Source organism: Pleurodeles waltl, chromosome 8 (assembly GCF_031143425.1).
Source record: "Pleurodeles waltl isolate 20211129_DDA chromosome 8, aPleWal1.hap1.20221129, whole genome shotgun sequence".
Classification (NCBI taxonomy): Eukaryota; Metazoa; Chordata; class Amphibia; order Caudata; family Salamandridae; genus Pleurodeles; species Pleurodeles waltl.
The window spans coordinates 523,748,595-523,774,840 of NC_090447.1; the positions used below are offsets into that span (position 1 = coordinate 523,748,595).

Here is a 26,246-nt window from a genome sequence, read left to right on the forward strand (position 1 = left end):
AATCCTGAGAGGAAGTTTCGCTGCCACTTGCGAGTGTTTCCACTAGGAGCCTTGAGGACAAGATGCAGGTTTGCAGGAAGGAACGGATTCTTATAGTGGCGACGGCGTGTCAAGGCTGTGGTGCTGCCTAAATAATTAGACGGGACACAGACTGGCCCGTGTAACTAAACTGCTGGCGCATGTCTCTGCACAGCGCTGGCTTCTGCTTTAATGTATGTATGTGTGTTTGCGTGATGTCACTGGGCGGGAGTCAACGACATATGACATTCTTCCCAAAATTTCAAAATTAGAATCACAACGCAAACAAGGTGCAGTCTGTACAGCTTTCGAATGTCTCACATTATGAGCTACTCACACATGTACTACTCAAGCTTCTTGGGTCACTTCACTTGGGCCGTAGATGGCAGGGGTGCCCTCTGCACGCTGGAAAGGTGCTCTCTGTCTTGGGCACTCTTGATTGCATTCTGTCATCTGGGTGTGAATGACTCTGAGCTTCAGGGAAGCTTTTAGGGTCAAAGTCATGTTCACTTTCCCATCCACCCTCAGAAGAACTCTGAGGTTGTTCTTTGGAGCTCACACATGATCTGTGGTGATATCTGGTGAAGGCAAATATGTCACCACCATGGCTTTCCTTTCTGTGATGGGGAGGAGGTGTTTTTCGAATGGGAGACAAAACCTTCCCCCTGTCTGCCGGTTACCTACTTTGACACAATTATCCAGCGGAATTGTTGACTCCTTGACCTATCAGGCCACGCTGGCTTTTTGGTTGTTTTTTTCCACCGACGTTGGGTGGCTGTTTCATCAAGAGGCTCGGGGATCCATGAGTCGGCATGAAGGATGTGGTCTATCATGGCTCTCCTGAATAGCATGTCAGCAGGCATCCTCTGAGTTGTGTTGTACGGGGTGCACCTGTAGGCTCCGAGGATCTTGTGGAGGACATCCTCAAAATTTTCCTTTTGCTCCATTCCATTCAGAGGGCCTTGTTGATCGTTCTCATCAGACTCTCTATCTCGCCATTGGCCTGGGGTCAGTGAGGAGTGATCTTCCTGTGGACGCTGGAGAGTGACTGTATGTTTTCGCAAAAGTCTTGGCTTTGGAATAGGGGTCTGCTGTCGCTTTGGAGGATGGAGGTGACTCAGAATATTGAAAAGGTCTTGTCAAGACTCCTTTGCATCTGCTCAAAGTGTGTGCTGGTCATTAGTTCTACTACAGGGAATCTGGAGAAGGCATCCAACACCCCAAGCATGTGACATCCGTCAGGTAGGGCTCTAAAGTCCACACTGATTTAACACCAAGGGCCACTGCTAGGGCCTTCTGTGGTGACTGGTGGTGGCCTATCCAGAGCTTTCCATGCTTAGTTTCAGCAAGCTTTAGTTTTAATCATACTTTGAAGACCTGTGTGGGGTATGCATAGAATTGGAGACCTCAGTGGGCGGGGGGATGAAGATTTCAAGGCCTCTTTGAAAGATACTGTGTACCCCAATTTCATGAAGAAAGTCCTTCCATTTGTTTGACTTGATTGCATCAAGAGCCTTTTGGAGGCACGGGTCACAAGCTGTTGCCTTGGCGATATCATGGAGGGCACGGCTCATGAGCATCCAATCTCCGCGACCCACTGGGCGTTTTCATCTGCACTTGAGGTGAACTCTGCACCTCAAGAGCAGTTGAATGCAGTGGAATTTTTGGATAGCTGACTTGGGTGTCTTGACAAGTAGTGTGCAAGATTGGTATATATAGGCTTATACCTTAATGTCAGTTAGTACCACTGAAGGGCCCATTTCTCACTCTGCGGGGGACTGTGCAGCGCAGTTCCAAGGAACACCGGGATAAGTGGTTTGTGATCAACATGGAACCGTTGGCCAGAGATTTAGAGATGAAAGTGGCTGCAGATCAATTTAACCGCTAAGTTCAGTCTCTGATAGTGTTGGAGGCTCACGTGAGTGGAGACGGTTGTAATGAATTGACAGTCCTCCTGCAGCTTGAGTTGGTGGTATCCAGAATTAAAATCTAATTTTGAAAACTTCCTGGAGCCACTCAGTTCACAATCAGGTCAATGATGTTAGGAGTGATGTGGGGCTCCCTCTTGATGGCTCTATTTAGAAGTGGCATTTCTATGCAAATATGAATACACCCTGGTTGCTTCTGTTTTTGGGTAATCACCATGTGTGACACTCAAGAGGTAGGGCTGGACACCCTCTCAATGACTCAGGCATCTTCTAGCCTTTGTAGTTCCACTTAAGCAGCAGGGCGAAGGAGAGATGGGATCCTGTTGTGGTGCCATGCAACGGGTGTCACTGATGGATCTATGTGGAATGGCATTAGGGGGCCTCTATGTTTCCCTAATCCAATGAACAGGTGGAGGAACACGCCTGGCAAGCAATCACTGCTGCCATCGTCAATAGCTATTGTGGACTGAATAAGTTGGAGACATTCTGCAGTGTCATAGCTAAGGAGCGTCTCTGAGCCTTTGGACACTAAGAAAAACTCCCTTGCACAGGCTAGTGCACTAAAGGTGACCGCACACTAAAAAATGCCCTACAGTTTAACGGGTGTTGAGCTGTGATAAGCAAAAATCCTTGTGAGAGTAGGTCAGAGGAATGGGCACAGATCAATCGCCTGGAATTGAGCTACGCTGGTTAAGTTCACTGATACGCAACTGTCGAGTGTGATGACATATGTGTTCCCAATATGCATTCCGCATTTTGGGCGGGCATGCTTTGGTGAGCGTGTAGAGTCCAGAGCACAGAGGAGAGAGATCTTGTCATCTTGTCATCTTGTCATCGTCATCTCTTTCTGTTCTGTGAGGATTTCGTCCAGGGACATACCTGAGTGGCAGAGGATATGACACAGCAGGGCAATGGATAGACAGCCATGGATGATCTGGGCCTGCACCTCTTTCTGGGGGTCTTTGCGTTGCAGGTACGACCTCTTGCAGGAGGGTGTGAACTGGCCCTTAAAGAAGTTGGGTTTGTGATTCAGTGGGCCCTAATGAAGCTTCTCGTGCATGAGTGAAACATGCTGGCTGTATTTTGCGAAGGAAGTTGGAGGAACAATAAAGCAATGACTTCTAATAACCTCAAATCAGGACTTTTTGGAACATTATTGGAACATGCATCAAAGGATAAGTCACAGCCCTGTTCATATTGTCCAATTCGAGGTATACCTTTGGGTTAAAGAACACATATATATATGTATATTCTCTCGTCTCTCTCTCACCCCTTAATAGTTCACTATTTTACAGTCTGTCAGGCAAATCATATTTTATTTCCAGAACTGCTCAGCTGTGTTTTTGGCTCTCAGTCTCAGCACACACACCGATAAACACCCAATTGAGACACACATAAAAACAGAGACACCCCCACAGCAGAGGCAGCTCCTCCATTAAAGCTGAAATTCCCCCCAGAGACAAAAAATTAAATGGTAATGAAGTTAATTCATTACCATTTTATTTTTCCTCAACCCGGCCTGAACCAAGTGTCAGGACATTGCGGGCCTGCTGGCTGGCAGCAGCAGGGAGGAGTAGTGGGCTGCCTGTGCACTGGTTTAAAGTGCGCATGTCTCTTTGGCTGGCCGTCTTACAATGGCCAGCCTGACATTTTAAACTTCCATAATCTAGCTGTAATAAGACAGCTGGGTTAGCGAAAGCACAGGCATCTAGTGCTCTTAAGAGCGCTGTGAGAGACCGCTCCCTCCAATCCTGGTGCTGCTTTCATGCTGATTACCAGCATGAAAGCAGCACCCTGATTGGTTAGGGGTATTTGCTGAAGCATGGGAGCCTGAACGAGACAGAGCAGAACACAGAACGGAGTGAGGACATCATGCAGCAAGCAAGGTAAGTGGCTATTTCTTATTTTATTTAATGTCGCCACTCACCTTGCAGGCATGCATCCACCAACCCCCCATTTCCTAGCCCCACCCTAAGTACTTGCCATCTGCCGCTGACACACAGACAAACAGATACGTAAACAGCATACAACAACATGCACACACCTAGTGCCACATGAGCGCAATAAACAGCATACAACAACATGCACACACCTAGTGCCACATGAGCGCAATGTGACACACACAAGCTCCCAAAGAGGAAACAGTACAGGCTCCCGCACAGATGCATCCACAAAAAGACTCAGACACATTAATGCATACACCGACAGACGAGTAAAGGGGCAGACACATGGATGCATGCAGAAACAGACAACAATAAAAAAACGGACACACAAACACAGACCCAGTGACTCACAGAGAGATGGGAAGACACTCTTGATACAGGCACAGGCATACCCAGACTGACATAAGCACGTATTATGACGCTTAGACAAACACACACAGATTCAAGCATATGTACTAAAAGCCATCATTACCCTTTACTCTGATACCTGGGTAAAGATAAGAGTTAGCACCAGATGGACTGCTATGAGCAAAATCTGGACAAACAAAGGCTTGAAGCAAGGCTGCATTCTGGCACCACTCTTATTCAGACCGTACCTGACAGACCTCCCAGTCTACCTGCCGTTAATGAGGGCATCCCCCACTAAAATCGCTGGCCTCAGAATTCAATCACTCCAGTATGCGGACAGCATGGTTTTCTTGAACCAAACACCGGTAGCCTCCAGAAGCTACTGCAAGACCAATCACATTAAAGTGAATTTAATGGAAAAAAAAGATAATGATAATTTCCAGAAAACTGGTAAAAAGGGGGACATGGTCCATCGAGTGGAAGGCTGTTGAGGTGGTTGTGAGAGAATGGCTCCTTGTTGCAGTACCCTCCACTTTGTGCCTGGTTTCTGAATGCAACTTGGACTGGAGTGCACTGGGATCCTGCTAACCAGGTTCCCAATGCCAGTGTTCTTTCCCTAAAACATTGTAAAAGTAATTGGATACACCTTTAGCTATCACTATAAGTCCCTCATAAAAGGTACTTAGGTACCCAGGGCACGGGGTACTATGGGAAAGCCCCTGAGGGCAGCAGCACTGATTGTGCCACCCTCAAGGGCCATGAATCCAGATGCACCCAGCACTGCCATAGCAGGCTGGGCGTACTGGTGCAAACCTAAAATACAAACTCGACATGGCACACTCCCTGTGTGCCATGTCCAGCCTACACTGCATATGTTATGGGCAAGTCACCCCTCTAGCACGCCTTCCAGCCCTAAGGCAAGGTGCACTATACTATATGTGAGGACATAATGGCATGAGCAATATGCCCCCACTGTGTCCTTGCCAACCCTGGGACATAGTCAGTGAACAGAGCAGCCATTTTAATATATGTGCTCGATACTGGCCAATATGGGTTTCCCAGCTACATAAGGTCTACTCTGAATCCTGGGTTGTTTGGTATCAAACAACTCAGAATGATAAATCCAAACTGGTACCAGTACTGGATGTATAATAAAATGTACCCAGGGGTCACTTTAGAGATGTCCCCTGCAAAAACCAACTGTCCTGGCATGGTTGCTGACTGGTTCCATCAAGCCTGCCACATCCAGACAGCCAATATACAAACCTGGGGGAGAGTCCTGCCTCTCTGGTTTGTAATGACCAATGAGCTTCCTGGGTGGAGGAGCTAACACCCCCTCCCTCAGGAATGTGCACTGCCCTGGCAGTGAGCTTCAGAGAGCTAATGCCCTGGAAACTCAATCCTCAGGCCCGATGCTAGCAGCAGATGGCCTCCCCCTTTGCAAACCCTCACTTTTGGAAGGAGCAAAGGCGGGAAACCACCAAAAGGTAAGAGGAGTGGCCTCATTGAGCATGCTCCCCCCCAGGGTCTTGCAGGCAAAGTGGACCCTCCATTTCATTTTCCTGCATGTTGGATGGCAGGAAAATAGCCAATAAGGTTTAGGGAAGTGACCCTTCCCACAGAAGTGGTCAGTGTAGTGGGTGTAGCCACCCAAGGGTAAGTGTCCCATTGGACACTACCAGGTTCCCCCTAAAACACCCACTAAATTCAGTATTTAGTGGGCTCCCCTAGACCAAGAAATCAGATTGGAAAAGACAAAGACGACCAGCACCAAAGAAGATCCAAAGCAAGAGAACTGTGGACCTGCTGTGAGAAAGTATCCTCTTTCTAGCATGGTTACCCCCATTATTGGCCTGTTTGTCAGTGTGTTTTTACTGTCTCACTGGGACCCTGCTAGTCAGGATCCCAGTGCTCATAGTTTGTGGCCTATATGTCAGTGTGTTTTACTGTGTTGTCAGTATACTTGACTGTGTCACTGGAGTCCTGCTAACCATATCTCCAGTGCTCATGCTCTCTCTGTTTCCAAATTTGTCACTATAGTCTAGTGACTCCATATTCCAATCTAGATTGGCATACTGGACCCCCCTTATAAGTCCCCACAATATGGTATCTAGGTACCCAGGGCATTGGGGTTCCAGAAGATTCATATGGGTTGCAGCATTTCTTTTGCCACCCATAAGTACCCAGTACTGCCAAACCAGCGCTCTGAGGTTTCAAATGCAGCCCCAGCTGCTGCCACCTCACAGACAGGCTTCTGCCCTTCTGGGGATTGAGCAGCTCAATCCCAGGAAGGCAGAACAATGCATTTCCTTTAGGAGAGGGGTGTTACACCCTCTCCCATTGGAAATAGGGGTTACGGGCATGGGAAGGGTATCCTCCCAGAGCCTCTGGAAATGCTTTGAAGGGCACATACGGTGCCCTCCTTGCATAATCCAGACTACACCGGTTCAGGGACCCCCAGTTCCTCCTCTGGCGTGAAACTGGACAAAGGAAAGGGGAGTGACCACTCCCTTGTCCATCACCACTCCAGGGGTGGTGCCCAGAGCTCCCCCAGAGAGTCCCTGGTGTTAGCCATCTTGGATTCCAAGGTGTGTGGACCCTTTAGAAGCCATCTTAGTGGCCAGCAGGTGACATCAGAGACCAGTCCTGATAGGTCCATACCTGGTTAGGTAGCCAATCCCCCTCTCAGGGCAATTTAGGGTCTCTCCTCTGGGTGTTTCCTCAGATTCTGTTTGCAAGACTCCACCAGGACTCCTTTGCATCTTCTGCTTCAGCTTCTGACCGTCGGATCAACCGCAGATTGCTCCAAGAACACTGTAACTGCAACAAAGTATCAAAGAAGGCTACTGCACCTGTGCAACTTCAGCTCCTGCCAGCAACTGCAACAGTTTCCAGATTGTGCACACTCTGAGGACTTCCTGTCTTCAATCTGCACCAGAAGGACCGAAGGAATCTTCTGTGGAGTGACACAGTCACTTACCTGCTTAAGCAGGCACCTCTCTGCAACGACAACTGGTACTCTGGGACTCCTCTCCTGTCGACGAGCATGATCCCTGGAACACAGGTGGTGGACCAAAGGTCCAGCAGTCCAATTTGGTGGAGGTAAGGGCTTGCCTCCCCGAGCTAGACAGTACTCCTGTGCATTGCGTGTTCTGCAGCGCCTAGGGCTTCTGTGCACTTCTTCCAGAAATCCTTCATTCACAGCGTAGCCCAGGTCCCCAGCACTCTATCCTGCGATGCTCAGCTCCCTGAGTTGTTCTCCGGCAGCATGGGATCCCTTTATGTAGTGCTGTGACGACCACATTTTGCAACTCCTCTATCCCCATATCCTGGGACTCCTGTGGTGCTGCCTGGTCTTCTGAGGGCTCTCTAAAGTGCTGAGAGTCCCCTCTGTCTCGTCAGTCTGAGTTGAGGCACCCAGGTCCCTCCTGGGCCCAGGTAGCACATTTTCCCGCCAACTGTGACATTTGCGGGAGCCAAGGCTTGTTGGCGGAATCCAAGGACGAAAACCAGCCTGCATCCAACGACTCGACGTGTGACATCTCTTGCACCCAGCAGGAACCTGCAGCCATCTTCTTTGGTGCATTTCTGACTTTTTCTTCCAACCCGAGAATCCACTCTTGCGCCTTCATCCGGGTTATCAGGGGCTCTTCATTGACTTCTGGACTTGGTCTCCTCATTCCACATGTCTTCAGGTCCAGGCATGCATTGTTAGTTTCTTGCAGTCTTGCTTGGTTTTTGTATAATCCTGTACCACAACTTCTAGTGTGTTCTGAGGAAGCTTGCTGTACTTTACTCCTGTTTTCCTGGGCTTTTGGGGTAGGATATTTTACTTACCAACACTCCTCTACACACTACACTTGCCTAGGGGGGAACAGACATTAGCATTCCACAATTTTAGTATATGGTTTGTGTTACACCTAGGCCCATTGCAACCTATTGTCTTTTTCACCGTTTGCACTATCTTATGACTGTTTACTTACCTGCTTTTGGTTACTACTGTATATATTGCGTATAATACTTACCTCCAGAGGGAGTATAGCCTCTAAGATATTTTTGGCCTTATGTCACTAAAACAAAGTACCTTTATTTTTGGTAACACTGAGTATTGTCTTTCTTGTGTATAAGTACTGTGTGACTATAGTGGTATTGCAAGAGCTTTGCACGTCACCTAGTTCAGCCGTAGCTGCTCTGCTACAGCTACCTCTAGACAGCCTAAGCTGATAGGCACTGCCTACATTTCACTAAGGTGGATCACTGGACCTGGTATAAAGTGCAAGTACCTCTGGTACCCACTACAAACCAGGACAGCTTCTCACACCTGCTGCACAAGAAAAGGTGCCAAACCTTGCCTGCTAAACCCAGGACCCGAAAATTGCAGCTGAGGAGGAGCTGGACCAACACCAAGAAACCCAGGGGACCTCCAGGCTTCAAGAATTACCCCAGATCCCCCTTCTGAGTAGAGGCACCACTCAAAAACCAAGCAACAACCAACAAACAGGTGAGGGTCACTACACGGATCAGCCGATATCACCGCAACCGGATGTCACAGCTGGATCCGATAACACACCGACGACCGCCAGGACATGACCTTCAACTGTGCCCTCCAGTGGCCGAGTTACACCAATACCCTGGGTATTGGTCAGCGGACGTCAGACAACCAGAAAACCAGCTCCCTCAGAGCTGAACAAGGATCAGGAGAAAGCCCCTGTTAAGGGACCTCTGGAACACCCTGGACCCCAGAACAGAGTGCCCCGTTGTCCTGTAAGCAGCCCTCAAAGAGACTCACCCCCAGCCCCAAAGGACACCATTGCGCAGAGCTCCTGGGTCTCCAACTCGCACTGCATCCGGCCGCCCTGCGACAAAGAACCAGCTGTACTCCATGGGTTCCCAACTCTTTATGACCTCAACAACCCAAGTGGGCCCCTAGGCACCAACTTTAAATTTGCAAACCAGCTCCTTTTCCAAGTGGCTCCTCCAGGTGGTCCCTGTGCCTGTGCCAAGAGGTTTTCCAACGCTGCTCCCGCCGGAACATGGCGACGCCCGAGGCTTTCCAGCTGGCACAGTGTGCCCAAGGACCACTCCGGCCACCCTGCAAGAGAAGAGACTCAACTTTGGGAATTTTAATGCATTTTTAAAGGTGACTGTGCATCGATTCCAATAGTGCGCAATTACGCACAGAAAGACTAACTTTATTAAAACTTCAAAAAGTCATAAATCAAAAAGTAATTATTGTATTTTTAAAGATCTTGGTCTTGGTCTTAAAGTGTATATAAAAGTCTGAAGTATTTTTTTTAATTCTGCTCTCGAGTTATTCATTGAGTGTGTATGGTGCATGATTGGATTTGAGAGCACAGCAAATACTTAGCATATCTCCTGGATTAGTCTAACTGCTCGACCAGCTACCTTAAAAATTGGACCATTAGTTGGTCTAATATTTACCTCTGCAAACCAACGTGTGGTTGCCTGGACCCCCTGCACAGTGTGCCTAGTTTTGCACACTACATAGAGGGCCAGCCTCCTACAGTGGTGGATGCCTACAAATATCTGGGGGGTTTGGCAGGACTCCAGAGGCCATCTGGCAACACACATCAATGCCCAACACCTAACGGGGGAAGCAAACTCCTTAGAATGGGCTCTCTGAAAAGTGAAAAAAAAATCAATGAGGAATCCAGATTTATCCCTACTTCTGAGGGTAATAGGATTCAAATTCCTCCCCACCACTGCCTACGAAGCATTGACATTCAGAGATAAATGGCAAATTGGTTGGACAGAGCACAGTCTTCTTGCCACCGAAGAGTATTTTCACTTTCTAATTACACTTCACATGCTCAAATCCGTAAAGAGTTTGGGTTAGCCATGAAGCACTGGACATTAAAAGTCAAGTTCCTAGCACATAGCCTGAAAACCAAGCAGACGAAGACCGCACGTTAAAAAACTTAATCTTGGAAGTGATAAGTAACCCTGCAACAAACTGGCACAAGTCTCTAAATCACACCCTGGAGGCTCTGGAAGCATGTGCAATCAGGTCAAGTAGTCTGCTGATACCCATGGTAGTTAAATTGCTGATTAAACAAGTTAGGCGAATATCGACGGATCGTGATGTGCACGATGAGAAGAAACTGTCACTGAAGTTTTGCTTCGACACTGTACGAGCTAGAGACCCTCCCATCCTATTTTTTCCTGCCCCTTAATTTAACTATGAAGCATCAGCTAATGGGCTTGCGCTTTGGATTAGTCCCCCTGAAGTCCTACTAGTGTGGCCTGGATGACACTGAAAGAAAATGTTGCCACTGTGCGAAGGGAAAGGAATCACTGACCCATGTACTCTGTATCTCGGGGGAGCTGCTCCGATTAAGAAAGTTCTGGCTTCAACCAGTCTGGTGCATTCTAAATGTCCGGACTTGCCGAGGCGCCGTAGAAGCATGTCTGAGAGGTGAATCTGCACAGCTAGCTGCCCGCTTTGTGAAATTCATGAAAGCTGCAGTTGCTTTACTTTACTTTAGCAGACAAGACACCCAGGACACAGGGAGATGATGTGACTTGTCCAAGATCAACAAATTTGGTCAAGCATAAATAAGACCTCCAATTCTACTTTCAGTCCCTGGGCCACTTACAATAGAGATGCAACCTGCTTCTTTTTGTGTCAGCTTTTATTTGTCATTATTCCGTCCTTTGCCTTAAGACTGTCAGGGCATGCAGAAGACCAGTGCATGCTGCCCCTCTAGCAGCTTTCTACCGATGAGAGAGAGACAGAGGTGAACTCCACCAAATCATGATAGCTGAGGTGAGAGGCATCCTTGCCTCTTATGGTAGCTTCAGAGCCAGGGATCTCTTGTTTGCCCTGTGCACATGCCGCCCTGTGCACAAGACCCACTGTGCTGGGGCTTGACTTCCAGAGATCCTGGGTCTAGGCCTGTCCCTCTTTACAGAGGGGCATCTTCACAGAGCTGTATTAGGAGAGCATCCAATATTAAGGTGACATTGGGGGAAGTAGCCACCACGATTGGATTTTCTAGAGTGGAGCGAACACTTTGTGGACCATTATGATAAACAACTACTACACTCATGTAGATAACTCTACCTATGCTTTTGTCTGTAGTTGCGAATAACAGGTATCAGTTATTACCCACTTTAGTGGTACTCATTTAACCTACCTGAGAATTATGAAAGACTGAGTACAATCACCGGGACTCAAACCTGTGACCTTCATATTTTGCATAGATTACCCCAAGAGATGCATTATTCCACTGAACTATCCTGGTGACTCTAAACATGCGCTTCTTGTGCATCTTCACCGGCACAATCGCATCCAAGGCTTCCCTTGAATGTTTTTAATCCAAGGTCAAACACTGTGGTCAACGCCACACTAGATGTTTGAGAGAAAAACACACCCAAGTCCTGGCAAATGGAGGATGGTTTAAGAGAAGAACACTGAGTAGAGGGGGAAGACACAATGCTTTGTTTGCAGTTTTAGCTGCTGAGCAGCAAGAGGCCACATTTGGTGTCACTTATGCTTTACAAGAAAGTAACAGCTCAATGCCACAAGAACAAGTACAACACGTGAAACGCACCCTTTGTGCAAAGTGATGTTTCCCACAACAGGAAGCAGGGGCAGACTCCAAACTTTAGCACCCACATGGGCACCATGTTAAATTATGTTATTTGGATTCGTAGAGCGTGACTTATCACCCGAAGGGTATCCAGGCACTGGAGAAGATGCGTAGGTCGTCTTCTGGGGATTAGTTGAAGAACCAGATCTTCAACCTCTTGCAGAATTCAAAAACCAAGGAGGAGGCCCTGATGTGTGGAGGGAGGTCGTGCCATGTTTTGGGTGTGATGTAGAAGAAGGCTAGACTGCCCATTCTACTTATGTGGATACAGGGTGTGTACAAAAGAGAATGATGCTGAGCATAGGGGTCAGGTGGGTTGGTGGAACTAAAGGCGGCAGTTGAGATGTGTTGGACCTATATTGTGCAGTGGCTAGTAAACATGTCTGAGGAGTTTGAATTGCCAGCGTTTATATATCAGCCACCAGTGGAGTTCTTGGAGGTGTGCCGTAATGAGTGTGCAACGTGGAAAGTGCAGAATGAGTCTTGCTGCAGTTCTCTAGAATGGTCAGAAGTCAGTGGAGGATATGGTTTGAGATTCTGGCATAGAGTGTGTTGCCAAAGTCTAGTCTGCTAGTGACTAGGGCTTGAGTGACAGTACATCTGATGCTCATGAGGATAAATCAGAAGATTTTTCTGAGGATGCATAGTGTGTGGAACTAGGAGGAGCTGACTGAGTTCATGTGTGAGGTCACGTTGAGTTTGTCATCTAAGATAATTCCCAGGCTTCTTGTGTGGTTAGTGGGTATAGGTGTTGGACCAAACTCTATGGCTACCAAGTGGAGTCCATGGGGGAGTTATTGATTTTGAAAATCAGCACTTCCGTCTTGTCCAAGTTGAGTTTTAAGTAGTTGGTTTTCATCCATTCTGCTATGCAGACCATGAATTTGGTGAAGTTGGATTTGGTCATGGAGGACTTGTCAGACATTAAGAGGATAAGCTGTGTGGCAACAGAGTAGAAAATGATGGAGATGCTGTGAGATCTGAGGGCGTCAGTGAGTGGTATCATGTAAATGTTGAACAGGGTAGGGCTGAGAGATGATCCTTGGGGGACTACGCAGATCATGCCATTGGGCTCTGATGTGTGACTCTCTATTTTCTTCTATGAGGAAAGAGCATGTCCATTTGAGGGCTGGACTTTGGATGCCTGTTGTTTGTAGTCTTTTGATGAAGCTAGAGTTTGACATGGTGTCAAACACAGAGGAGAGGTCCAGCAGCATGAGGGTGGGTGTTTCTCCTCGGTCCAGTAAGATGCAGATCTCATCTGTAGTGGTGATGAGTGCTGTCTCCGGGCTGTGGTTGCTTTGAAAGCCGGAATGGGTATGATCAAGAAGATTGTGAAGTTCCAGGTGGTTGGTGAGTTGATGGTTGATTGCCTTCTCTATAACAATGAACTGTGAAATCTAAGCACCTAGATGTGCCATCCTTCCTAACAAAGCAACCAAGGACAGCCAAATAACAGGTATGACCTAAAAACGTTCTCACCTTGAAAAACAGAAACTGCACTCCTAACCTTCACTGTACATCTCCTTGTTAAACAAAAGGCCTAATGGAATTTCTAAAGGTAGCCTGGTCTTTTAATGCTCACTTTAGTGTCTGTGTTTCCTCCCTACAGATATAGGAATGAAGGCAATACACTTCCATTGTCTTTGAAAATATTGTCAACCCCATCCTGTGCCATGCTAAATCAGGGGCATTCAAATGGATCCCACTTTTCTTTGGTAATTAATGATGTGACATCTCTTTCAGCATTTACAAAATCTTCTTTTTGAAGTTTGGATTAGATGTTTGCTCTACTTACCCTGTATATTCTCTAACTTTGCTTAATTCATAAGCTTACATCTTCAGTCAAGCGCAGTATGGAGCTCTTGATATTTACATAGATATGCGTCCTACCATTACTTTACACTTCCAACCTCGGAGCTGATCAGCTGTCCATGCTGAAGGAGTTGCCTTCCAACAGCCTAGCAGTAGACAGATTGTTAGCCTGATTGTACGACCTAGCAAGAGTACTTAATAGCACTATTTCACATGCAAATATTTTATTTTTCTACAGTTTCGCATCCTAAGAGTGCATGACATCTAAAATATCTACTCTTTGTTGGAAATGTTGACCTTAAATTAAAACTTCTGATTAGCGCCTCTCCTTTTCCCTTAAATGACCCTCTCCTTACCTCCCATCCTCTGCATGCCTCCTCTAGCTGAGTTCAGCCTATTCTAAGTTGTGTGTGTGTTTGCCTTAATATATGTTTTTGTATTTCTGCAAATTTCCAACACCTCATCTCAAATATTGGACCCTATCCTTCTTTGAAAGTCATCCGTACAACCTAGCAATACCTAATCTCCTTTTGCTCATCTACTAATCCCACCAACCATCTGCATGAACTCACATACTTACCCCCAATGAACACAACTATCCGTTACTAATTTAATCCACCAAAAAGACACTGGTAAAAATGCATGGCATGGTATCCCTGGAAGCACAAAACTAATCCGAATAACCAAAAGTAACCACTAAATTCACAACTGACCATTTGTTCCGCAGCAGAGTGCTGCCTGGCTTAAAACACTTCAACCACTCGTTAAAGGTATATAAATGTACTTATAAATCAACAAATGCGAGCTCGGCATCTGTAAAAGACATATTTATAAACACCCCTCACTGAATTTTCCCTAGATTGAACTGCAGCAAATATGAATACCAGTTTACCAAAACTCGGATGGTGGCTAAGTGGGTGGGACTAACTGGATAGGAGACATCTATTCAGACAACTGGATAATTTTGATTCACTGGTAATTAAGCAGCATTGTGGCCAAAAATAGGCATCTGAAGTAGCAGACCAACCGGATGTACCTGGGTTTGATGTTGTCTGCAAAACAACAACCCACAGTACTAGCCATGCACCAACATCATGGATGCAGCATATACAGAGACACCTTATCGTAAACATATTTGTTAATAATAAAACATAAGCCTAACATTGTGATAGCATGGCATTATGAATAAGACCCAAGTTACACATCAGATGTTGTGGGCCACGGGTCATTGGTGGAAAAGGTCTCACACATTAGTAAACAATAATGTGCACAAAACAAACTGTAGCCCTGAAACAACCTGGAGGAGGACACAATTTGAAACAGTGTTCATATTACAAATAGGGCACACCGTTAATAAAAATAGAAAACAAGAAGTCCTATCATAATCGTAAATTTAGTAGCAGAAAATTTGACTATTTGCGACACATAGGACTGTACCCTCACATTCAGAATTGCAATATACAAAGTACACTGATCATCTAGCCTGCACAAGGCCATTAATGCCAAGCTAACAGAATCATAGATAGATATTGGAAACACCTTAATCCTGCAAGTAACCCCTCCTCAGGAGCCTAAGGCATAGTCCAGGAAAAGCCTGTCCTAGAAACTGTAGATTACAACTCCAACGTGAACGCCCAAAAAAAGGCCTTCAAGAGTGCTCATGCCAAAAATACAATCACCTATGAGCATAGACAGCTTCGCAGTGCACCAAAGGCCTGTTTAAGCGCTGTGAGTAACAAGCATGAATACATTACCATGCAGCACACCTATTTACGCGGACTTTGGAAGCAAAGACGGCTGACATAGTCATGTTCACACACACACAGACCATGCAGGTCCCAGTAGATATCAGTGACTAGCATGAATCACAATGAGCCTTCATGGCACCTTGAAGTGATGGCATGTACGATCCCCTGTCAAAGAACAGACTTGGCAGAAGGAGCCGAGCCAGGACCCGAACACACCGGGATGACTGCTCAAAACAACCAAACACTGGCAAGCCAAGGAGCCTACCAAAGTCCACAAATCTCCTGGCACTCAAATATAAGACCAAAAGACTTTCCACAGGCTAAGGGTGGATGAAGAGAACCATGTCAGCAAATTAAAAAAAAAAATGATAGAGAGTGGGCGGCAAATATACGATGTGAAAAAAATTGAGAAACACTCACACCTCCTGAAGGAGACATGGAACAAACTAAGCCAGTGCTGTAGGAATCCAAATGGGAATTCCCAAGCACAGCTTTCAAGGTGTCACCCAAACTGTGACATGACTGGAAGGGAACCCTACCATGGTAAAAGTAGACCGACAGACAGACAGGGTCTGCAAAATGATGCATGCACAGCGGAGCAAATCTCATTGACCAAACAGCAGACCCAGACTGACGTACTCTAGAATGAGGAAGACAGTGCCAGGCAGTGAACACAGGAAGCAGGTTACATGGGGACACTGGGTAGACCTTGAAACAGGGACCAAAGTCAGCTCTGCAGCTCTGTGGACTCCACCTCGTAAAGACATCGAAAGCTCTTGCCCCCCCTTACCCCAACACAAAGGGAGCAAAGGGCAAGAGGGAGAGGTAGCTGGATTAAACAGGCTTGGTCAAGAGGGACAATCAGGGGGTACCCAAGAGATCATGCAACTGCTGCTGAGGGTGGCACAATAGCATTAGTGCCCCCACCCGGTCCTCTGGCAACAACACCTCACCAGTCAAAAAATGGATCCAGGGTCAGCCAAAAATACCTCTCTTAAACAGGCCCACCAGGAACTGAGGCTCCTAGCTGACCAAATCTTCCAACCTCAGCTTAGGCTGGAAGTGAAGCAAAACAGCTCAGGGCCCTGTGTGCATGAGCTACCATCCACCCAGCAAGATCAACCCGGGCCCTGCAAAACTCATCAAAGAGGTGGGGAAGAGCCTGCACGAGCAAAAGCAGGACACTCCAAGGTCAAAGGATATCTTCACTGCCCACACAAGCCATTGGCAGCATTGGAATCCTTGGGGCGGACCAATATCTCTCGATCATGCAGAGTGAAAAAGGTCATGCCCTACATGCCACATTAAAAGTATATATAAGCTAATTACCCTGCGGCAGCCTAAGGAAACAAAGTCAACAGTCCCCGAATGAACAGAGAAAAAAACACAGGGAAGGGAAATGACCATGTTGCACCTCTGTAGAGGGAGTTGATGTTCACCAAGATTCACTATTAAAGAGAAAGAATTGTAACGGGGAAGACAGACAGCGGACAATGACTGACCAAGAGAATCCAAAGAATTAAATACATGTGGGAGAAAGAGCAGTGGACAGAAAGAACAACATATTTTTCACCAGTATAACCAGTTCTTCTTCCTAAGGCAAATGATACACTAAACCTGCCAAAACTATAGGCTGCAACTTTACGATTGACTTGAAAATAACAGAGCAACACAGAGAAATCCACTATGAAGGAATTATCACTACAAGACCTTAATGAAAAAGCGGTTTGGTTCCATCTCTTACCTCTGTCCGATTAAACTCTCTGGCCTGTTGATTAATTGGAGTTGGTTCCCGATAAGAATCGTACAACGTGCAATCCAGACTTGGGGATGGTGAAACTAGAGGGAAAAAATACAATAAAGTAACAGCTTATGCAACTTGATCTTTTCCTGAACATCAGCAGTGGATTTCATTCCATGGATCATGGCCCTAAGACTGCTATCTATGGAAATGTAGCTGTCCATTGTTCTGATCACAGCTTTTCTGCTAAATAGTAAGATATCACAAACATTTATTTTCTGATCAGAAAATACCACTTTTGATATACAGATCAAACACAGTCGATTTATATATTTATTTGTATATGCCCCTGTAACATAATGAACATTTTAAGGATGCAATGGAAGAAGAAAGGAACAATTAATTCATATTAATGTATCTCTCTGCCCACCCCTCCCAAAAAAATAACATCTTCCAACAGAGAAATCACGTGTGCCGACTGTTGCACCCAAGCCATTCACCTCTTTTTTTGTCCTTCAGTGGGCAGGACTTTCAATCTTTGAGGTGAGATATTTAATCTCAAACAGCAGGACTTTCACCAGATTCATGTTGGAACCCTGCTCCTAAGAGTTTAATTATTGATCCCTCTATGCCAGTGCTTCCCAACCTTTTGACTTCTGTGGACCCCCCCCCCAATTAATACTGGAACTAAGGGACCCCCACTGAATCATTATTCGAATCCTGGGACCCCCCCACTTAGCCTTTACTGAAAGCTGGAGGACCTAATCTGTTAATATTACTGAATTTTGTAAGCAGTCACGGACCCCCTGAGGAGTCTTCGCGGACCCACAGGGGTCCCTGGACTACAGGCTGGGAACCACTGCTCTACGCAGTTGTAGATTTCGGAGAAGGGGATTTGGAGTTAAGATTGCATTTTAGATTGCTTTGATTACACTACTTGGATTCTGAGCCTTGATTTCTTTCTAGTCACTCTTTTAAATGCACCTACTGGTTGACAAATGTATTCTCTGCTTTGTTTTTGATAGACACTTTGGACACAAGAAGACCAGTAAAATGAGGACAAACTAAGCCATATTTCAGTGGAGACTAGAGGGTTCTCGGTGGCACTAATGCAGCAGTGGTCAAGGTGATGCTGTAGCTGAACATCATAAATGCCACTGTCACACTAGCCATAACAGGCTAGCAGCAGCACCTACACCACTCTACAAGACACATATCTCCCTCATACATGACATGTTTCAGTTAACAAAATTCACCACCTTGCAAATGATTTGCAGGTGTCACCAGCGGAGAGACCAGCACCAACAGCATCAACCTGACCAATGTACGTGCCACTCCAAGCAGGCAGCAGCATCACTAGCACCAGTTATCAGCTCCACAGATGTCCTGACTGTAGATCAGGTTGTGGAATCATCATCATAAGCATTGCCTTTTGCAATGCTGGTTTCCACGACCAGCAGTACTCCTCTTATTCCGACTGGGGAAGAGACTGTCTGCTGAAGGGGGTACCCTCCGCCACCCTGACCCTTCAACAGGTGCCGTTAATATCTGGTTCAAGGGTGAGAGAAGAACTGTCAGGACCATAGCAGCTAATGGGCCTGGGCCATATTGAGAAGTATTATATTTGCCAAGTAACAGTAGCAAAGCTGAAATTGATACTGGGAAGTAAGAAATCGGCTGAGGACAAATAGCTTTGTTTATTTGAGAAATGTAAGGATCTGCAGAGCTACAAGCCCTGTCCAGGTGTATTCACTGCATTAACAATCAATCAATCAATCAATCAAATATTTGTAGAGCGCGACTTATCACCCGGTGGGTCTCAAGGCACTAAGTTTGTGGGGGTGAAGGGGGGGGCAAAGGTAGCATTTTGTTATGTAATAGTTGTTATAGGGCAACAAAAAGCCTCATTTTCAGCTTCTTGGAAAAATCAAAAAGGAAAGGAGGGTCTGATGTGTTATGGGAGGCCGTTCTAGGCTTTAGGGACCTGGTACGAGACTGCCAAAGAAGAGGCTACACTGCCTCAATTAGAAGTAGAAGATTCAAAGGGTTTCCAGTGGCAGAACCTCAGCTGAACCCACTGTTGGAATCTTCTGACCTGGCAACTCATCTGCTACAGGGCCATCAGGTCACAGCTCTACTTACAGCAGAGTGATCATCATCCTAGGACCACCATGCAAGACTTGGGGCCTAATAACGATTTTGGCGGATGGGGTTACTCTGTCACAAATGTGATGGACATCCTGTTCGCAGTATTACGATTCTATTATATCCTATTGAATCGAAATATGGGGGATGGAATATCCGTCATGTTTCTGACTGAGAATTCCATCCGCTAAGACTGTAATCAGGCCCCTAGCGACGCCAGCTAGGAAAAGAGCACAAGAACAAACTCCCATATTCAAGGTTTTTTTGTTGCAGAATAAAATGCTGTGCTGCATTTTCCATAATTCCAGTTCCCACTTTCTGCATGGCAATTCAAGGTGTCACGTTCAAGGTGTCACGAGTAGGATCAAACCACTCAAATTTGATACAACTTTACAATATTTAACAGTGGGTCGGGCCCCTTGAACTTATTCTCAAACAGCCAACCGAACTGCCACAACTGATAGAGCAGTCCTCCGGGAAGCTCTGAAAACACAGTGACAAAAGATATAAATACATCATTTCAAAATACAATTTTTTCATGTGTCTTTCCGACATCATTGCAAACATAAGGTTTCATCCTAATGTACCAAACAGCTGTGTTGCAAAAGTATGGGAAGAAGACCCTGAATTTTTATTTTTGCAAATTATGAGTACCTTAAAACAGCACATGACCACAAGAGAGGTGGGAATAATATGTTGCTCCTTTGCAGCTTAGCCTACCACGCTGGTATTCCAGACAGCACCACTCTGTATGAGGAATTAAAAAAAGATTATCCTGGAACGTTTATGCATAGATACCGACACACGTCACCAGAAGTTTAGAAAGGAAAAATGTATCCTTGACCAAAACTCTAAAACATGTCTTTGGATCTATGAAGTAAGTGGCTTCAACCATCCTCCACCGAAGAGGAGGAAATAACTAACTTCACTGTATTGAGATCTGCGTAGGAAATGGCTTTGCCCAAATTGTTTAAATATGGGTTCACACATTGGATTGATGTGCAGTGTATTTTGAGGTCTGATACTTCAACTCCAGTTGTATTTTCTATTAGTCGTTTTTTGTCTAAGGTGCGGATAAAATGTGAAAAGTCAATGAAATAACCCACATTAATGCATTGCTCATCTGTTGATTGCGATAAATACAAATTAGTTGTCTCAGGTATCATCATGCATAATGCACTTTATTGTTAAAGCACTTTATTGCTAATTTCCCTTTATTATAGTTTAAAGATATGGGTATCAAGTTCATTCCATTTGCATCATCAAAAACTGCTCTCTGTTTACCGTATGGACTGGTATGGGTAGCTTATGGAACTATTCATATTTTTCTAGTTGTGTATTTGCTGATTCCAGTGCTTAATTTGTGCTGGTTGTTTCCGGTGCGGAGCACCGGCACTTATGTTTTTTAGGGCCGGCTCTTATTTTTCTGCCTCAAGCCTTTACTGCAAACAAAAGACACATATGGGAAAGACAGAGGAAGAGAAAAACGAAAAAGCGTCACAGTGGGAGAAAGCAGACAGCTGCACGAGTGAGCTGAAGAGGCAGTGGCTTTAAATGGATTGAAGAGGCCGGAGATGGCTTCAGGATTACACTGCCTCAGTATTCCATGTTCACACATTTAATTGCAGCAGACGTGTGTTTAAGAGGAGGGCTTTGGGCACCGGCACATAGTTATTTACAAGTTAAGCACTGGCTGATTCTGATCAACATCAATTAGTAATTAACAGGCATTGCTTGTTATAAAGCACTTTATCGCTTAAATTTTTTGTAACTATTGTCTAGCAGTCGCCCAAAAGATATGGATGATTTGAATGATATGTTATAGTCTTTGTTTTTATACAGGTCTAATGGTGAGGGCCCTATGAGGTGCAATGGCTTGTCAGTTAAATTTTATGTAGGCACCTTAGGTGTATTGGCACTTCCCTATTTTTATAATGATTTTATCTCGATGTTTAACATGGTCTTGTATGTATTGTTTTTGAGTGTATCTTCTCTTGGAAGGTTTTAACAGAGTGGTCTTTTGTTTTTATGTTATTTGGAAATGATGAAATTGTGTTATATGATGTATGCTAATAACTTTGATGGTCAAGGCACCGAATAAAGGTTTGGAACTATAAACTAACTTCACACAGCTGGAACAATATTTGGCAGCACTTTCCTTAAATTCTCAGTGGTAGGTTAAGAAACACCCAAAGACATCATTAACAGATCCAAGTTAGCTAGGATCATTCACAGAGTCCCTGATTTTAGCCCCCATTAGGGACATAAGGAGAACAGAAACTTTATTAAGAAACCCCTTTGTGAGAAAATAGGTCCCACTGAAACAAACACAGAAAGAACACAGAACGTATCCAACTCTCCTGAAATAACTCACTTACCACCAGCAATTCTTCAAGGGCCATAATATTAGGTTTGCAGAGCCTGGGTCCACACAGCCCAAGAAAACCCATGAAAATAAACTCCAGAGCCTATGCAATTTAATTACACTGGCAAACATGTATATTCCATTCATAGAGCAGAAAACATCTCTACCACAGCTATTTTATTTAATAACCATACTCTTGAAGCCTTAGTTGATACTGGCTGTCATTGCATAGTAACTTATGAAGACTTTGTACTGTCGTACAAATAGAAAGATCAAGGACAAGGTGCAATCAGATGTGTCCACAGAGACAGTAAAATACGTCCCACTTCTTTTTATACTGATAGAAATGGGAAGTTCAAAATCTCTAACTAGAGTAGACATCATCTCCAATTTCCCTGAAGCTCTCATTTTAAGAACATGCAGTCCTGGATTTCAGAACCATCTCAATGACTATTGTAATCCACTACAGTTCTGGTGGAAAGAGGCTTTAATTCAACAAGAAGAATGGAAAAACAATCTTATAAAAGAATCAAAGGGTCAGAAAGAAAGAAATGAAAAAGTGAACGGTCAAAGAATAGAGGTATGCCCTACTTTAAATCCAATTTCCCCAATTTATGGGACTGGGCTAAATGGTGACAGAAACGTAAAAAAACCTTCCAGGCTGCTTCGATTACAAACCGTAGCCTGTTACTTGCACAGAAAGCTGCAATATCTTCTATGGATTAATCACAAGTAAGCCCTTGTTATTTTTTATTAAAAAAGGACTGTTGCTTGTGACTCCCCAAACTAACAAGAAATCTTTTTATAACCAGGTCACTTCTTTCCTCAAGTGTTACAAAAACCTCATGCCCAGATACAGGGTGGTCATCTAGGAAGACACATGAAAATGCTTGGCAGAATCCTCCTGTTGGTCTGGAGTGTATGCCGACATCAGGAAGTACTGTAGTGTGCGTCCAAAGAGTCAAGCATACAATGGATCTTAAATGCTCCTTTACAATCCCCACCTGTTATTGGAAATCCCTTTCAGCACATCAGCATGGAACTAATAGGCCCATTGGTTCCCTCTAAAAAGGACACAAAAATATCTTATGTACACTTAATGTTAGAGCTAAGTATCATGAGAGCTTTCCTCTCAACACAAATACAACCAACATTCCTAACACAATAACTGAATTATCCACCTCAGTGGGCTTTCCAAAAGAGATACTGACATATAGGCACTCCCTTTACATCAAACCTCAAGGGTCAAATCAGTCAGTAGGCAAGAAGGTATTAAACAAAGTGAATCCTCGGCTCACCATCTACAAACAGATGTGTTATCTGAGAGGGATAACCAAAATGTCATATCTTTTTAAAAGAAGTTCATTAAAGAAGAAGTAAAGAACTGGGATCACTTTCTTCCACTGGTCTTGTATGCTTTTGGATGGCACCTACAGAGCTCAAGAGGATTGCTTCCACTTGAGCTACCATCTGGCCAACAACCTTGTTTCTTATTGGCCATGGCTAGAGTGTAATGGGAGGAACAAGAAGATACAAGACCACTCCTGGGATATGTAAATCAGCTGCAGGAGCATATGTCCACAGTGTGGACGGTAATGGAACAAAACATGACTAAAAGCCAGCACCTTCAAGAAACCCAGTATAATAAAAAGGCAAAGTTAAGGACATTCCAATCTAGTGACTAAAGGCCATATGTATCAACCATTTTGCATTCACAAACAGTGCAAAACGCTAAATGTTGCTATTTGCGAATGCAAAATAGCCTTTTGAAATGTATGAAAGGCATTGGCAGTCCGATTTTAGGGAATTGCAATTTTTTTGCAATTTCCTAAAATTGCGACTCCATATAGGGAATCGCAAATAGGGATTTCCTATTTGCGATTCCCTAAGCACATGTACCAAGCATTTCCTAAATGCGAAATAGGCATTCAGGAAATGCTATTACCATCGGCTCCAAGTCGATGGTAACCATCTGCAATTTAAAAATGTAAATTTTAAATGCATTTTTTAAAATGCCATAGAGTGCACACATTCCACTAGGACATGTGTTCGCTTCACATGTCCACCATTTATTTTTTCTGGTGCATCAAAGTAGGTCTTAGAGCCCTAGGCACCCTTGGTTTTGCATTTCCTAATTTGCAATTTCCTAATAGGAATTTACAAATTAGGAAATGCAAAACTATTTGCACTTATGGGCCTTTGGGCCAGTAGGAATGAATGGAGTTGCATTTCCTAATAGCGATTGTGACTCTGTAGGAATCAGTATTAAGTAATCGCTATTTCATTACATACCATTTTGCCTTTCCTAAATAGCGATTACTTTAAATTGGTTTTTTAGGAAATGCAATATGGAACTTTGATACATATGGCCTTAAATTCTGATGTTATTCCAAACCCTCAAAAAAAAGTTATTAGCCAAATGACAAGGTCCTTACACACAGTGATTAATTTGAGCCAGTAGCTATAGGTGAGGCTCATTGCCACTCTTTTTGGAAGACAGGACATATTTCTAGTCATCAGACTTTGACAGAGAACAAGAGAGAAAAAGGCAGCAAAGGGAGAAAGAAGGAGAAAGTGAGAGCCAGAAAAACAGTGGCGCTTGGATGAAATGAAACCAATAAGACCGAAGTATAGGAGACTATCTTAGTGGATGAAAAAGGAAGAAGTGAAATCAAGACTAGACAGTCTTGGTATTTGGCAACCCTAATGGTTGCTAGCAGCACTGATGGTCTTATAAGAATCAATTTTCTCCCTACAAGATGAACAAACGTTCCATGTTAACTTGTTAAACAAATAGTTGGAAAATCTTAAAGAGCATGCCTTTTTATGTATTACTGGCCAGACTTCCTCAGATATTATATTTCCAACTAGTGGAAAAACAATGTGATTTCTGGTTCTTATTTGATCCTTTGTGTCTCCCTTGCAGAAGCAAGACTTACAAAGATTACTGGAGGATTTCCCTTCCTTCCCTGTTTTCAGCTACTCCTGACCTAACTAGTCTTATACAAAACCATATTCTATATGAATCTATAAAATAGTAAGGCAAAGATCATACAGAACCACTGAAGAAGAGTAGCTCCTAGAGCAGTAGTCAAACAAGAGGGAAGGAATACATTACAAATGAGAATTACAGAACCTTCTTGTAGTTTATGGGACCCCCCGATAATGTTGGTGCCTAAATCGTATCGGTGGATTAGATTTTTCAATGATTTAATGCTACCTCCTAATTTACCCCTTAACCAATGCCTAGAGTGAATGAAATGGTACAACAACCAGGAAAAGTGGTCTACCTATCTAGAAGTGATCTCACAAAGAGAAACTGGTAGATCCCTTTAACTTTGTTTGAAAAAGAGTAATTCAATTTACTGTTATAATCTTTGGAGGATCAGTAACATTCCAAAAACTCATGGACCACCTTAGGCATCTCTCACTGTGTATTTGGATGTTGTTACTGTGTACAGCAAAGATTGGGAAAGTCATCTTATCAATCTTACAATAGTCTTTAATGCAATCACTTCTACAGGCCTATGTGTAAATCCTAAGAAGCCCTCCATAGCAGACTGAAGACAAATAGTTAGGATTGGTTCATTGGGTGTGGGAGGATCTCATCAAATCTCAGGTAGAAAAATTTGAGTCCATCAGGTCCAACCCTTTACTGAATACAAAAACTCTTATGCTCCTTCCTTCGCCTTGCAGCGTACAATATGCAGATCATTCACATATAAGTATCTGTAGCCAGTCCCCAGACTGACCACCTATGGAAACAAATGCCACATTGTTTGGATTAAGTACCCCAGGCCGCTAAACAAGCTTTCATATGCTTAAAAGGCAGCCTTTGTATGACCCTTTTTCTGGCTTGCCCTGATGTCAGCTAACCATTCTACCTCCAGACTGGTGCCTTATGATATGGCTTTAGAGCAAAGTTTTCACAACCTGCGCCAGATGAATTAGACTGACCTTTATTGTTTATACGTTTTTTGCCTCAGGAATCATACTATTTCACAATAAAAACGTATTTGGTCACTAAATGGGCCCTGCAATCACTATAGTGCTACCGTAGGCCATCTGTACTCCTCAAAGGCCATATAAGCTCTTCTTGTTTGCTTATCAAGGGATAAGAGTACTCATCCGCTATTCCCTTTGTTGGTGTTTGGCCTTATACCCTTGCAACTTTGGAAATTCCAACACAGAACAGATCTTCAGACCACTGGTGAATTTCTATCTCAATATCTGTGTAGGTAACTGGCCCCTTGTTGCAGTAACCACCCCCACCTTTTGCCTGATATTTGATGCTAACTTGACTGAGTGTGTGCTGGGATGCTGCTAAACAGGCCCGAGCACCTGTGTTCTTTCCCTAAACTGTACCATTATCTCCACAACTGCCACACCTCTGGCACACAGATAAGTCTCTTGTTAAAGGTAGCAGTGGTACCAAGGGCCCTGTGGACAGAATGGATCCCCAAGGGCTGCAGCATGTATTAGGCCACCCCAAAGGACCCCTCACCAAACACGTGCACACTCCCTTTGCAGCTTGTGTATGCTGGTGGGGAGAGAAAGATAAAGTTGACATGGCATTCCTCTC

The 26,246-nt window shown here is 44.5% G+C and overlaps 1 protein-coding gene across 5 annotated transcripts in view; it reads right to left on the reverse strand.

The window, feature by feature from the left end:
* REPS2 (RALBP1 associated Eps domain containing 2) overlaps positions 1 to 26,246 on the reverse strand; it is a 636,764-nt gene that overhangs the window by 194,879 nt on the left and 415,639 nt on the right. For all 5 annotated transcript variants that reach the window (XM_069204533.1, XM_069204534.1, XM_069204532.1 and 2 more), the window contains exon 9: positions 17,158 to 17,252. In XM_069204533.1, the coding sequence (XP_069060634.1) occupies positions 17,158 to 17,252 (95 nt within the window). The remainder of the gene's footprint in view (positions 1 to 17,157; positions 17,253 to 26,246) is intronic.